This window comes from Canis lupus, chromosome 35, assembly GCF_011100685.1.
Source record: "Canis lupus familiaris isolate Mischka breed German Shepherd chromosome 35, alternate assembly UU_Cfam_GSD_1.0, whole genome shotgun sequence".
Lineage (NCBI taxonomy): Eukaryota > Metazoa > Chordata > Mammalia > Carnivora > Canidae > Canis > Canis lupus.
The window spans coordinates 2,159,835-2,175,794 of NC_049256.1; the positions used below are offsets into that span (position 1 = coordinate 2,159,835).

General features: G+C 46.1%; 1 protein-coding gene across 7 annotated transcripts in view; it reads right to left on the reverse strand.

Annotated features, from left to right (window-relative positions):
- Window positions 1-15,960, reverse strand: part of EXOC2 (exocyst complex component 2) — a 224,900-nt gene that overhangs the window by 10,870 nt on the left and 198,070 nt on the right. For all 7 annotated transcript variants that reach the window (XM_038584007.1, XM_038584006.1, XM_038584008.1 and 4 more), the window contains 2 exons: window positions 7,826-7,881; window positions 5,273-5,395 (listed from right to left, as the gene is read on the reverse strand). In XM_038584007.1, coding sequence (XP_038439935.1) covers window positions 5,273-5,395; window positions 7,826-7,881 — 179 coding nt within the window. The remainder of the gene's footprint in view (window positions 1-5,272; window positions 5,396-7,825; window positions 7,882-15,960) is intronic.

Consider the following 15,960-nt stretch of genomic DNA (forward strand, 5'->3'; position numbering starts at 1 on the left):
GAAAAGAAAAAGCAAAGCTGGAGGCATCACAATTCTGGACTTCAAGTTATATGACAAAGCTGTAGTGATCAAAACAGTGCGGTGCTGGCCTGACGACAGACATATAGATCCCTAGAACAGAACAGAAAACCCAGACATAAACCCACAACTATGTGGTCGATTAATTTTCAACAAAGCAGGAAAGAATATTCAATACAAAAAAAGGCAGTCTCTTCCACAAATGGTGTTGGGAAAACCGGACAGCAACATGTAAAGCAATGAACTGAATCACTTCCTCACACCATATAGCAAAACAAATTCAAAATGGATTAAAGCCCTAGATGTGAGACCTGAAACCATAAAAATCCTACAAGAGAACACAGTAGCTTCTTTGACATTGGCCATAGTACCCTTTTCCTACACGGGTCTCCTGAGGTAAGGGAACAAGAGCAAAATAAACTATTGGGAGTACACCGAAATAAAAAGCTTCTGCACAGCGAAGGAAACAATCAACCCAACTAAAATGTGACCTACAGGAAGAGAGAAGATATTTGCAATGACGTATTTGATAAAGGGTCGGTATACAATATATATAAAGAACTTATACAACTCAACACCCAAATACCAAATAATCTAATTAAAAAAATGGGAAGAAGCCATGAACAGACATTTTTCCAAAGAAGACATAGATATGTCTTAGGCACATGAAAAGATGCTCATCACTCATGAGGTATCACTTCATACCTGTCAGCCCGTCAGAAAGGCTGAAGTGAACATCACAAGAAACAGCAGATGGTGAGAATATGTAGAAAAAGGAACCCTCCTGCGCTGTTGGAGGGGATGCCAGCTGGTGCAGCCACTCTGGACAACAATATGCAGCTACCCTATGATCCAGCAACTGCACTACTGGGGATTTACCCCAAAGAAAACAAAAACACTAATAAAGGGATAGGTGCACCCCTAAGTTTACTGCATTATTTAAAATAGCCAAATTACAGAAGTAGCCCAAGGGCCCATCAACTGATGAATGGATACAGATGTGGTCTGTATGCACGTAGATATACATGCAATGGGATGTTATTCAGACATAAAAATGAATGGAATCTTGCCGTTTGCAATGACCTGGATAGAGCTGGAGTACCACGCAGGGCGAAGTAAGCCAGAGAGAGACAAATACCATATAGTTTCACTCATATGTGGGATTTAGGAAACAAAACAAAGGAGCAAAGGGGAAAAAAAAAAAAAAGGAGAGAAACCAAGAGATAGACCCCTAAGAATAGAGAACAGTGCTGGTTATCAGAAGGGAGGAGGTGAGGGGAGGCTAAATAGGTGATGGGGATTAAGGAGTGCACTCGTCAAGGTGAGCAACAGGTGACGTGTGGAAGTGTTGGTTCCCTACGTTGGACTCACGAAACTAACATCACACCGCGTGTTACTGCACTGGAATTAGAATTAAAACTAAAAAAAAAAAAAAAAAGTAAAAGCAACAAGATAAAAACTTAATAAATTAGACTCTATCGAAATTAAAAACTTCTGTGCCACAACCTAGAGCATCAAGAAAGTAACAAGCAACCCAGAGAATGAGGGGACGCTTGACACGCAGTGCGGTGGCGGGAATCAGTAGGATGGACGGCACCAGGCACTGGGGGGATGTGGAGAAACTGCTGGTAGGAAAGTAAAATGGAACAGGTCGGTTTACAGACAGTCTGGCAGAGGGTAACCATCTGAGCTAGCAATTCCCCTCCTAAGATTATACCCAAGAGAAATTAAAACATATAGAAACTCGTATGGGAATGCTCTTATTAGGTAAAAAGTAGAAACCACGTGAATGGCCATCCGACGAGGAGCAGACAGAGAAAATGGGGTATATTCACAGGATGAAATACTGTCTAATCACCACATGAAGTGACGTACTGGAACACACTGCAGCACGTATGAGCCCTGCAAACGCTACGCTAACTGGCAAGAGCAGCCGGTCACAAAAAGCCATATTCATATGGTTCCGTTTATGTGAAATTTCCAGAACAGGCAAATCATAGGGTTGGAAAATCATGGAAGGTGCCCGGGTGGCTCAGTGGGTGAAGCATCTGACTTCTGCTCGGGTCCTGGGATGGAGGGGGGATGGTCTGCTTGTCCCACTCCCTCTGCCCCTCCCCTGCTCATGCTCTCTCTCTCTGTCAAATAAAATCTTTAAAAAAGAAAAGAAGAAAAACAGAAAAAAGAAGAGATGGGAGGGAAGGAGAGGGAAGAGGATGAAAGGAAAGGAAACCACAGAGACAGAAAGTAGGATGCTGCTCGTCTGTGGCCGGGAAGGGCGGCTGGGAGGGTTCCTCTAGGGTCCAGTGTCCTGGAGCTGGCTGTGTAGATGGCTGCACAACTCTGTCGACACAGTGAAAGAAAATTCACTGAACTGTGCATACTTCTTGCCTTGTAGACAACACTGTGTGGCAGGTGAGCTTCATCTGCGTAAAACTTTCAAGAACAACAAAAAACGGTAACCCAAAGCTTAAACCTTTTTGCAAGCTTGAAAAAGTGAGACTTAAAAAGAAAAAAGAAGAAAGAAAAAGTGAGACTTCACGTACAGATCAAGGGTCCTCGGATCACTGAAAAGCACCAAACTGGGGCAGCCCAGGGGGCTCATGGTTTAGCCCACCTTCGGCCCAGGACGTGATCCTGGAGACCCGGGATCGAGTCCCACGTCGGGCTCCCTGCATGGAACCTGCTTTTCCCTCTCTCCCTCTCTCTCTCTCTCTCTCTGTCTCTCATGAATAAATAAATAAAAACTTAAAAAAAAAAAGAAAGCACCAAACTGTGGTTCCACTTCTCTCTACACTGTGTCTCAGGAAGGTTTGAAGACGGTGCATTAGCCCTTAGGTGAGTGGTCATTTCCGGTTAACCTGTCATCTGCTCAAAAGAGCGCGGCCTCACACAGTGACCCCCGGTGGGTGAGGGTGGGTTGGGGGCCAGAGTCCCCTGAAGTCCTCCCATCAGACAGGGCCGCCCCGTCCCTCGGAGGCCATCCTCCTGGGCGTGCGGAGCTCTTCCTCGCCCTCCCTGCTGGCTTTGAGAGAATCTAGCCCTCAGGCCCCTCCCGAGTTCATCTCAACCACCTAGAAGAAAGCGCTGGACTTTTCCCACCATAGATAGTTTTATCTGTTGAGAATTTCCTGCGAATGGCCCCATACGGTGTGCGAGCTTTTGTGCAGGCCTCCCTTCACCCCGTGAATGCTCCTGAGGTTCACCCAGCTGGTCCCCGTCTTCCCCTCACCGCTCACCTGCACCTGCCCTTCCTTTATTCTGCTGATGGATACCTGGGCCATCTGTAGCATTTGGCCCTCATGTTTTCAGTCCTCTTGCTTATATACCGAGGACTGGAATGGCGGGGTCAAAGGGTACTCGTGTGTTTAGTTGTTTTTTTTTTTTTTTTTTTTTTGCTTCTGTTTTTCTTTTTAAAGGCTTTTCTTGTCACTGTACCGTTTTATACCGCCAACAGTGTGGGAGGCTTCTAGTTTCTCTCCAGTCTTGCCAACACTCGGTATTTATAAGTCTTTAATTTTCTCCATCCTGGCGGACGGGTAATGGTTTATTACGGTAGCGCTGATTTTCACTTCTCTGATCACTAATGATGCTGGCCATCCTTTCATGTCCTGATTAGCCATTCTGACTCTCCTAGAAATCGAATTACCTGTATGCTAGACTTTCTGACATGGTCCCAGAGGTCTCTGGAGTTCTATTTATTTATTTTTTCCAATGACTCTTTTCTCTGTTCTTTCTATGGGGTAATTTCTGTTGATTTACAAATATGCTGACTTTCTCTTTCGTCCTCTCTACTCTGCTGTTTGTTATTCACATCTAGAAGACTTCAAAAAATTCACATATTGTATTTTTCCATTCCAGAATTTCCATTTAGTTCCTTTTTTTGGGTTTCTATTTTTCTGGTGAGGTTTCCTAACTATTCATTCATTATGAGCATGAATAGTTCCTACATCACTGAATGCAACTGTTTTAAAGTCCTTGCCTTCAAAATCCAACATCTGCGTCATCTCAAGATTGGTCTCGGTTGTTTGCTTTTCTATTGAGAATGGGTCATATTTTCCTGTTTTATTTCATTTGCGCATTTCATGTAAATTTCGATAATTTCCTGGACACTGTCAATATTATGTGGGCTCTATAATATGCTCCTAAAGAGGACTGATCTTTTGTTTTGTTTTAGCAAGTAATTAACTTATTTGGACTCAGACTGAAAATTCTTGGCTCCTGGGCAGCCCTTCAAGTCTTACTGCAGTTCTTCTAGCCTAACTGGGCTGGTTGGAGGAGACTATGACCAGGTAGGAGTAGGTCAAGGGTCAGCTGGTGATTTCTGCAGTGTATACATTTGTGGCTCTTGTTTTCTGCTCTCTGGGATACCTCACTTTCCTGTAATTGTGGTGGAAGCCTATTCTTCAAGCCAGAAACATAGCAGGTTTTGTGAAATTGTAGGCATTCCTCGCCCTGCCTCGAGGCTAAAATCTGTAAGAAGTGAAAAATTCCTCAAGTGCCCTTTCCTCCAGAATCACTCGCTCATGGCCGGCCTCCAGTATCTTCAGGTTTTTGTGTTTACACTTAGGATTCTTCTATATTATGCATGATTACAGTTGTTATCTGCTGGGAGTGGGCCTGATGGAAACTCCCTCAGCCAGTACTGGAAGGAAAACGGCCAGTACGTTTTTAAGAACACATTCGCGACGCTCGAGGTCACTGCAGTCCATAGGTAGTAGGTGACTCTCCCATATGCTGCATACCTTGGCTGCTCTCAGTTTGGTCATACGCACACCAAGAAGCATCTGGCTTATGGAAGTTGTATTTGCTATTATGACCATGTGACTTCAATAACTACGACATAAACCGATGGATCGTGAGTGCAAAGAGACGGTGGTCATTCCTATGAAAATTGCATTGAATGGTTTGAAAAGATTTATTAAGAGTTAAATGCTAAACATTTCCTGCGAAATTGAATTGAGTGAAGATAGTTGTAAACTGAAAAACAAATCACGTAACTTTAGAAGGAATCTGCATTCATATGTCACAAGAGTCATGAGGGTCTTGCTCTGCTCTAAAGAAACAGAAGCCCTATAAAAATCGTAGACAATATAAAAGATACGACGGTAGATGATAAATCAGCAGATTCATCAAAACAACAAAAACAAAAACAAGCCCCAAACCTGTCCGTATAGCATAAGATCGATAACTAAAAATACATGTATATGTTCTAAATGAAATAAAAGTTCAATGCGGGACTGACTGATTTTGGTACCTGTAATGCTCCATTTTTGCTGAAGGATGAAACACACTGCATCAGCCGACTTAGCTCTTCAGAAACTGCTTCCACCACCCTGGATAGAACTCGAGGTACCAATTCTTTGGAAATCGTGAACACCTGATGGAAGGGTTTAAAGTAAGAAGTGATGCATTGAGGGAACATTTCCTGACTTGAATTTGTTAGAAACAAACAAACAAACAAAAATGCACAAAACAAGGAGGTCACAGGTCTTCTAAGTCCTATTTTTAAAGGATAGTTATTAAGTTATTATGAGTGAAAGGAAGTTACAGACTTCTACTTCAGTTGTATTGAGTGATTCATGCCAAAACTAATCCTCTTAAAAATATCAGCAAATATAATTCTGAAAGGTATTACTGATGCTGACAAACTAAAAATAATTTCAAAGATTTCTTCTTGCCCTTTTCACAAAAAGAAATATTATTTCTAAAAGGGAAGTTATATAAATAAAAACATGCTGTGCCAGGTTTTTTTTTTTTTTTTTTTTTTTTTTTTTTTTTTTTACCACAATTAATAGAAAAACATACTGGGTCAGACCGTTCTTAGATTAAAACAAACACCATATCATATTGGGGACTTTATTGTGTATTGGACAACAAAGTCCCCAATTTCACTATTTGCTGAATGGATGAATGAATGAATGAATGAATTTTTAAACATTTTATTTATTTATTCATGAGAGACACAGAGTGAGGCAGAGACACAGGCAGAGGGAGAAGCAGGCTCCATGCAGAGAGCTGGACGGGGACTCAATCCTGAGACTCTGGGGTCACGCCCTGAGCCAAAGGCAGATGCTCAACTGCTGAGCCACCCGGGCATCCCAATATTTGCTAAATTTTATATGTATTTCACTTGACATAAAACATTATTTCCAAACTTTGAATTTTGATATTTTCAGGCTAAGAGCTATATTATATTTGAAAATATGGTGAAACATTTTACTATGCTGACTTATAAATTTGTCAAGTTAAGATCATGTGGGAAATACTAAATAATAAACATTATGAATGAAATTCTATTTTCAGTTGCCGAGATAAATTAAAAGGGGGTTTGAAAACCCTAATACAAATCATGGTTCCTGAGAGTGGACGTTAATAAAAGCTGCCTCTTTAGGAATCACCAGCATCACTGCAAATGCCTACATATTGTATGATTCCTCTGAGCACCACTATCCATCTACCACAGAAATGCTTTCACTGGCTGATGATTTAATTCTATACCCTAATTTTACTAGAAGCTAACACTACGAGAGCATTTGTGTATCTCTGATAAAATCATTAAAAAACGTATGTGATAAATTCTTGCTACAGTCATATAATATATACATTTTATTTTTGGGCGCCTGGGTGCCTTCGACTCAGGTCATGATCCCGGGGTCGGTGACCATCCCTCTCCTCCCTGCTCATGCTCTTTTTCACTCTCTCTCTCTTTCTCAAATAAATACATAAATTCTAAAAAAAAAAAAAATAGACTTTATTTTTATAGAAGAATGTGTGGATTTTTCCCTTACTAGGAAATGAAAACTGTAATATACTACATTTTGCTTTCTGCTCTAGTTGCTTTAATCCTAGAGCCAAATTTGGGAACGAGGCAGCATTCTGTTTCCTTTGGTTACTCTTTTATCTTCGCCTTGATTATCCATGTTTTTCCAGTTTACCTTGACAACCTCTGATCATTGTGGGTAAGGACAATGCTATAAACCAAATACACCTCTATCAGGCCCCTACAGCTCAAAAGGCACTCGCAGCAGTGGAAACTATCTAATGATAACCTCTCGCTGGGCCCCGTGCTATCTGGTCACCCATCGGTCTATGAGCCATAACAACTCTGAAAGTCCTGGCAAAGCAGTGAGTAATGGGTTGTGAGATTAGCGAGGCGGGAGTCGCAGTGGTGATAATGGTGGAGGCTGTGCTTCTTTTGATGTTACTGAGAAGAGTCCTTCTAAGAAGGATGTTAACAAAGGAGGTTCACGTTAAGCTTCAGACGATGGTGCTTCGGGTGAAGCTGAAGGCAAGGTGAGCGTGAACCAGGAGCACCAGCATCTACGTGTCCCTTAGTCACCGCTGATAGAACCCCTGCACCTGTCTCCTAGCCTCAGCCTGCCCTCTCGGCCCAACCTTCTACGAGTCTAGTTTTCTGGAATCCCAGCCACCGTGTAAGGACCCGCTGCTACACGAGTAAGACACCGATGCTTGTTTGTATCCTGGGTAAAAAGAGGTCGGTGAATTCTCCGACATAAGGGATTTAACATTCCTTTCAACCCAAGATAAGGAAAAAACATCTTTTCAATCTCTCTTCTCCTTACCTTTTGAACATTAATGAATTTGGTTTTAAACACAGTTTCAGAAAAAAAAAATTCTCATAGTTAAAAAGCACGTGCGTGTGTGCACACGTGAGAATCGAGCTGTACTTTATTTATAGTTAAGATACATTCTGAAGGGAAAAAAGACCATAAAACCCATCAAATTTGCCTCTTTTCATTTTTTTCCAGTTACCCACATTTCTTAGGAACATCTAATGACAGCTTACCTCTGCATGCACAGCAATTATGTTCACCAATGCTTCTTTTAAATAGTTTCTGACACCTGAAATCAAGATGAGGGAGGGGAAAAAAGGCATTTAATGGAAACAAACTCCCCGTCTCCCTTGATGGCATTACTGTGCACTGTACTACTGTCTTAGAGTTTTCTAAGAAGAAACAGAAAGTAACACTACCACTGTCTATTTCCTTTTGAGGACCAAATGGTAAAAGGACTATTTTCGTACAGGTTAAAAAAAAAAAAAAAGTTAAATTAGCCATTTTCTTTCATTGTTTTTCCATTTCTGTCATTATTTCTCTGAAATTGATGGCCAGTGTGTTTCAAAATTGATAAGATTCTCCTTCAGTTTCTTCATGAATGTGTGTGTGTGCAAACAGTACAGACACACATTAGCAGACCAAAAAAAAAAAAAAAAGATATTTACCAAAGCTTACAAAAGCTAAACACCTATTATAGCATTTTACTTCCAAAGGTAAAACTTAAATTATGCAGAATGACCATTTTGATCTTAAAACATTACTTCTGCGAGAAACTTGGTACAAAATCAGTCTGATTCTGTAAAGCAATTTAAAGACTGGACAAAATATAGGATTTTGGGACAGTAGAGAATTAACAAGCACTACTGCACTCAAAAGCCAGGGTGCACAAGACCTAATAGTGCAGGAGTCTGAAATCAGATTATCTTTTTTTTTTTTTTTTGAGTTTTTATTTATTGATTCATGAGAGAGACAGAGAGAGGGGCAGAGACACAGGCAGAGGGAGAAGCAGGCTCCATGCAGGGAGCCCAACGTGGGACTCGATCCTGGGACCTGGGGTCACGCCCTGGGCCGAAGGCAGCGCTAACCACTGAGCCACCTGGCGGGGGGCGGGGGATCCCCTGAAGTCAGATTATCTTGGATCAAACCCGCTTCATCACCTACAGGCCATGGCTTCTGGCGAGGGGACAGAGAGGCCAATTCTCTCCTCCATCAGAGCATGAGGACGCGCCTCGCTGGCAGGCTTGCCGTGGGCAGGACGGGAGACAGTGCACGTCGTCAGCCCTGGTGTCCATGGGGCTCATTAGGAGCTTGCCTCGTTATCTTATAGGAGGAAAAATGTAAACCCAAGACGAAGCTCTACCGTAACTGTAAGGAAGCCGTTTTCCCTTGGAGTAGAACACTCCCCTGGAGTGCCTTCCAGGATTAACTGCAAATGACGGAGACTTTCCTTTCCGCAGAACAGAGAAAATCCCGCTGTGCTGTTAGATCATGGATGTTAACAGTAACGATCTTAAGGAGAATGTTCTTCCGTTAAGGTCATCCAAACTACTGGTTATTCAGAAACGTTGGGATTAACGGCCAAGACGTAGAATCAACTTTCCGAACTGACACTTTCCGAGTCGGAGTACGCAGCTAGCTCCTGAGTGGCTTGCAGGCTGCGTACACACAGGTGCACTCTTTTGCTTTTGAGGAGCCAACTTACATACACTGCTTAGGGACCTGGGGGTTCAGGTGTTCTTGTTTTTGCCGGTGGGAAAATTAAGAAAACTGTCGAAGAGCAAAAGGATGGAATTCGGAAATCAGTCGAAACCAAGTAACTGCAAGGTGACAAGTCTCACCTGGGAGGTAGAGAGAAAAGTGTCAGGAGCCTATTGTTAAGGGGAAGTGAAGTGAGCACCCACTGTGCTGGCGGCGGGCGGGGCGGGGGCCCACAGCGGAGCCGTTGCCTTGGGTTGTCCACCTGCGTAGAGTGAGGCCAAAGGGAGGCCTGGCTGGGACATCGCCCGGCAGCCAGGGCCGTCCCTGCTCCCAGAGGGAAGGGCTCTGGGCCTCCGACGGTCGCGGGGGCACAGCGTGAGGGGCCGGCACACGGGTGCACCTCTGGCACACGCTCGCTGAGAATACAGGCGCAATCTTAGGCCGGTGGGGATACGAGGAACTAAGGGTAAGAAATGCAACAGTCTCAGCTCTTCGTGAAAACCAGGGTTCCGCCGGGGCTGCTGTCTGAACAAACGTCAGGAGTCCGGGGGCTTAGCAAGTTTCTAGCAATGAGGACTGGAAGTGTGAGGGCAGTTTTTAGCTTCTAAAATTCTTCAATGTAAAAGAGAAGAGTGGGGCCACAGTGCTGACTAAAAAGCAGAAAATTAAACTTAGAATAAAGCAAGCCAGTGTCACATGCTATCAACTCAACTCCCACTCTGACCCTGATAGGAAAAACATTTCCTGGCAAGAACCCATCAGACTGAGCATTACTAATAAAAAACCCTGTAAGGGAGATAAATCCAAATTACTCAATGTAACTCTAGAGACAAAGCTGTGAATAATAAGAATAAAAGCACAAGATACTTTCAACTATTAGAACTATATTGCTGTTGATAAAAAATTTGAAAACAAAATCAAGCTTCCTGTTTTGGGGTGACCACAGGTTTCACAAGGATAATATGTTAGAAGGAACACAAGGCCTCAACCTGAACAAATTGAGATAAAAAAAAATTGTACCTCTCGGGGACTTAATTTTTATGAATAGGACAAAATGAAATAATTGTACCCCCCTCCAAAAAAAAAAAAAAAACAAGGGCGACCGCTTTAAGAGGTAAATGCTAATGTTGGAAAAAAGGGGGAAAAAAATCTGTGGCCCTAGGGATGAAGAGAAAGAGAGCTCCCGGTCAAACCACATGTCGGGTCAGTAAAGGTTCACGAAGATGGCGTTAAATGGAACGTGCCGGAAACAGGCATGTTTAGCTGGAGGTGGGAGATTTGCGAAATATCATCCTAACCTTCCAAAGCAATGCATATGCTGGTGTTAATGACGATAAAACGTTAAAAACGAAGAACAGATCACTGATTGCCTATCTCCAAAAAGCTACCCATTGTATTACATACAGGGAGTGGTAAGTATTTTAATTTTTAATTTTTTAATATTTTTACATATTGGGTTGAAATTGTTAGTTCTGAGGGAATGGCTGGTAGTTCTCAGTAAGTCACTTGACATCACTTTGTTGAGCTTCTACTTCAGGGTGGACCCTGACAGGCAGGATCAGAGGTAGGGGGACATTAGGTCCCTCAAGTAGGATGTGTGTATGTCCCCAGTATGTGTTACGACCCCAGAGTCTCCGTTACTACGTTTCCTCCCAACCTGCTGGTATTCACATATGTGTCTGAGTTGTATGTCGCAAATACGTGGTACGAAACGGTTTTAGATCGTAAAAAAAAAAAAAAAAAAGAGAAAAAAGAAAAGAAAAAATAATCCTTGTAATGCGATTTACACTAACCTGTGAAACATTTACTTGCAATTTCAACTTTTCTAAGTTCTCGAAAGGTTAAAGAATATATTCAGGAGGGGTGGAGGCAGGGCGCCGGACCCAGAGACTACGCAGCGTCCGTGTCTAGGGACTGAGGTCTGAAGGTTCACAAACGTCAAACAGATAAGATCTCTGTGGTCTTCCTACTTTAGAATTTCAATTCCTTTCTCTCCACTCCAGGCTACAGGCTGTCGGCAGCCTCGAGCGCAGCAGCAGCACCGCACGGGCCGCGCCGGCCCGCTCACTCGGCTCCGCGGAGGCCTCCAGGTGTGTCTGGAAAACTAAGCCCCGACGAGGCTTGGCTTTCAGTGTCTGCTGACTTTTCTGTCTTAAAACGTTGCCCCCAAGCCAGCCGTGGGAGGGCGCGGGTCCCCGGCAGCCCGTGCTGCCTCCCCTGCTCGCGGGCTGCGAGGCCGAAGGAGCCTGTCAGAGCGCGGCTGACGTCGGGCAGCAGCCTCTCAGGAGGCTGCGCTGGCAGATTTGCTCTTTTCTGACCTGGGAGAGGAAAGTGCACGGAAATCCTGCCGAAAGGACACAGGCTCAATTACTCGGAGTCGAGACACCCTGGCTTTGGGTCTTGCACAACGTGAAGCCGGGCCTCGCCTGTGCGCGGACGGCTCGGGGCGTGGGTGAGGCCTGCAGGGCGGGAAGGGCGTCGCGGGGATGCTGACGGGCCCTGGCGTCAACAGGGGCCGCAGGACATCGTGTCAGCCACGTGGGTGCGGAGCTCCAGGGGACTGTGGCCCGTGCGGGCAGGACCCGGATCTGACATTTGGCTTCCAAAAGGTCCACGACGGTGACAGAGGGACCCCTTGGGGGCTGATTTGGGTGGTTCTCGCTTTCTTCCTGCAACATTGATCCTAATTCAAGATTATTAACATTCATGGTTGATGATGACTTGTGAGTTCACTCGGGTGACAGAGCACTCGACGGAAAGCCAGACGACTTGGGGTCGAGGTCTCGGCTGATCCATACCTACGGATTCGGCCCCAGACGAACATCGGTTCACCCTTTAGACAACAGCCTCGTTTACAAAATGTAGAGACGGTGACAACTGTTTGCCAACAAGCTGTTGATGCTCGGGTGCCCCTGCGGGCGGGCCCTGCCGGCTGGCGGGGGGCGCGGGGAGCACCAGCCGAGGCCCCCACCGGGAGCCCACCTCGCTGCGGGGGCCAGTCTGTAGGTCACAACGCGGTGCACGTACTTAGGCATTATTTTTTTTTAACAGAGACGTACACGGTTGGGTCAAGGTACACCGTTTGTGCGTGCGGCACACGGGAGGAGCGTGCACCTGGACCGGCCCCTCGGGGGCCCCAGCAGCTCTGAGCGGCGGCGGGCGGGCGGGTGGGCGTGCCAAGGGCCTGACGGCAGCAGGTGCCCGGATGCAGTGCCAGGCCCCGGAGACATGCGGTGCCTGACACCTGCCTTTGGCTAGCGCCTCGCTCTCCTGGTTTACACAAGGTTCACCGAAAGTGGGAATTCCAGTGGCACCGTTTTGCCGCGCTTTGCATCGGTTTGGAAAGAAGGGCTGGACGTGACACAGAGCGCCGGCCAGCGAAGGCCTGGCTCCCGCGGGGACAGCCGAGGATGGCCGGGGCCACCGGGGGGGCAGGCGCTGAGCTCGAGCACGCAGGCCAAGCCGCTCACCTGGGCCGGGTTTCTCAACAGCTCTCGTCCCTGAGCTATTTATAAAATGGGGTGACAGGTGTAAGGGGACTGGCGGCACCCGCTGCCTCCCCGTGGCCACCCCGGCCTCGGCCGCAGCTCCCACGGCTCCCAGCACTGCCCGGCCCGCTGCCACCCACCCTGCCCCGCCGCCGGCTGCACGGCGGGCACCGAGCCTCACTGTCCCCCCCGGCCGTCCCCCACCGCGGCGGCGTGCCTGAGGCTGGGGCCCAGCAATACTTAGAGCGAGGAAAGCGAGGAAGGCCGGCAGCACGTACGCCTTGGCCGCCGGCAGCCCCGAGCCCCTCAGAAAAATTGGTGAGTGAATGAATGAGCGGACAGAGGCAGCAGGAAAACTAACGTATGCGGGGCCCTACAGCATACGACTGTGTAGTGAGTCACCCCCTCAGGATGTAAATGCTTCAGTTTGTGAGTAAAGGAGATACTCTCCGCTGAAGCACGCATCTCTTACTTCTCATAGGATTCCAGCAAAAAAAAAAAAAAACAACAAAAAAAACCAAACACAGTACTTACGAAATAATTTTTCAGGACCCCCTTGAAAAATATAATTTGAATAAATTAAGTACAGCAGAATGGCACATGCTGCCCGGTCTAGGCACGCTTGTTTCCTCTCCCAAATACACTTTGTTTCTCCGGTTACACACTTAGGGGACAGATTACTTCAAATAACAGACCTTCACGTTTGCTGAGCGCTGCCGGTGTGCCGGACACTCGGAGAGCGGCTCTGGAACGTGAGAACGTAAGGGCCACGCGGTGATGGGTGAGGGCACCAGGGTTTCAGCTGCGGCGCTAAGCAGGCCCTAGAGGCCACGTTTGCAGTAGTACTGGGAAGTGAGCTGTCCCTGCGAGCAGTGGGCACAGAGAAAAACAAGGCAGGCTGACTTGTTTCTTGGAGTTACAAACGTTACAATATTGTGATGCAGTAGTAGGTATTGTTTTTTTGAAAAAAAAAGAAAAAAAAAAAAGGTTCCCCTTAGATAAACCCCCACAACTTTCCAAGGGGATGAGAACGACTTCTAAGTATTTACAATATGTGTCTCTTCTACTCTCTGAATATGAAATTAGGATGTGTCATGATATTTGACCAAAAAAAGCGTCCCCACCCACACAGTATCAATCTAGACTATCACTTAGCAATTAATCTGGTGGCCCGGTGTGGAAATTCCCCATGGAGAAAACAAAGCTCATCTCTGCTCTGAGCAGGAACCCGTCGACTTCTCCTCACAGGGTGGGCTTCCTGTAACTGGGTCTGGACGACACACCACCTTCTCCAACAACGAAGGCCCTGATTTTCATACATGAAATTGGGAGAAGAAGGCTTTTCCCTTGCTCTGTTTGTCAGTTTCTTACGTGGATCTCACGGGGAGGGCGCGTGGTCTGGGGATGCGCCGACGACTAAAAACATGCGGAGGGACTGCTGCGGCTCACGCCAGGCTCTCGCAGGGGCGGGATGCAGCGGTGACTCCCCCCCCCCCCAGAAAAAGAACAGACCCACAAGAAATAAAGCCCCTCTACATTCCAATGCAGACACTAACGGATTTAAGGAAACGCGAGCATCCTGCACGTGCGAGGGAGCCTCGCCCCGTCTCTAAAACAGCACAAGAGAGCAACTGCGTGAGAGAAGCCTGTTCGACAAAGCCTAGGACCCACACTGGTTAACAGAGGGCTTGTCCTTGACGAGGTCCTCAGCACCACTCATGAAAACACGGTCCCCTAGCGTGTTGCAGGGACCTGAGGGCTGCCTCTGTGCCAATCTCACGGCGGTGCCCAGCACCAGCGATAACCCACGGTAGATAAGCACGGGCACGCGAGGAACTGGATTTCCATCCTAGCTGGGAAATCGGGCCTGAAGGTCTTCTCTGAAATATGGGAAAATTAAAAAGTGCCACATAAGCAGATCTGTTTCCCTTATAATTACTATTCCTTCTTCTTACTAATTATTTGGATGAACTGTTAGGCTGATTTCTCTAAAGAATGTCCACATTAAAAAAAAAAAACAACAGAATAGTGAGTGTTTGAACACCAAACTTTCTTCTTGATTTTTTTATCTTGAAAAACAAAAAAAAAAAACATTAAATGCTCATTGAAAACAATGAACACAACACAGAAGCGCATGTTTTCATAATAACAAGGAAGAGCCTCCGCTCGCCCTTCTCCCCGCCTGGTGCGTGTCCTCCCAAATCTGCCCCCGTGGCTGCGAGCCCTCCACCCCCACGGGAGGCCGCGCGACACGCTCCTTGACCCCGGCTCCCGCCTCGCTCTAGGACGCCACGGCCTTCTTCCATTGCGGGTTCACCCCCAGGGCCGCCCGCGACTCCACAGCGCACGTGTGCCACGAGTGGTTTATTCTGTTATCCCTTCTGATTTACTTATTTTATTCTATTTATTCCTGACTCATTCTCCTACCGTTAGACAATCGCGCTGCCTTTCAGGGCATCCCCCTATAAAGCATGCTGCAGTGAACACTGACCCTCGTGTTCTCATAGGTTAATCCACATAAACCGTCTTCCCAGAAGCGGAATTGCCGAGTCAGTTTTCAGTGTGGACCAGTTCCGCCAACCTGCCACTTAAACATTCGAAGCCATATAAAACTACACGCCTTTTCACTTTAACCTGGATGCTCTGCTTACTACAATTAATAATAACTGTCACATACGCTCCTCAACTGTGAGAAGGACAAAACTTTCCACTGAAACCCTAACCTGACACCTGAACCCAAACGCTCAAGACATCCAAGGAGATTCACTGAAATCTAGGCAGGACCCCTGCTCCCGAGCTGCAGGAGGACCGTCTAAAGGAGCAAGAGACAAGGGACCCTGCGATCACAGAAAACACCCGCTGTGCCATCTGAACCTACGCCAAGAATGCAAACTTTTCCGTGAAGCATTTCCTGTCCTAAGTGAACAGACAACTCCTTTAAACAGCCGATTTCAAGGTATGCTGCCTAATGTTGTTTTGAAACCTGATACTCTTCGGTCAATACTATAGGAAATCAAGACTCTGGAAACTCTGGAGATACTACCTACTTTATAAACCACATTTCCTGTTTTTAACCCCTGTGCCCTACATCGGTTATCAGTCCTAGTCTACAGATAAAAATAGATTGAAAAATACTATAAATATCCCACAATGTACTTTTTTTTGGGTCAAACTGAAAC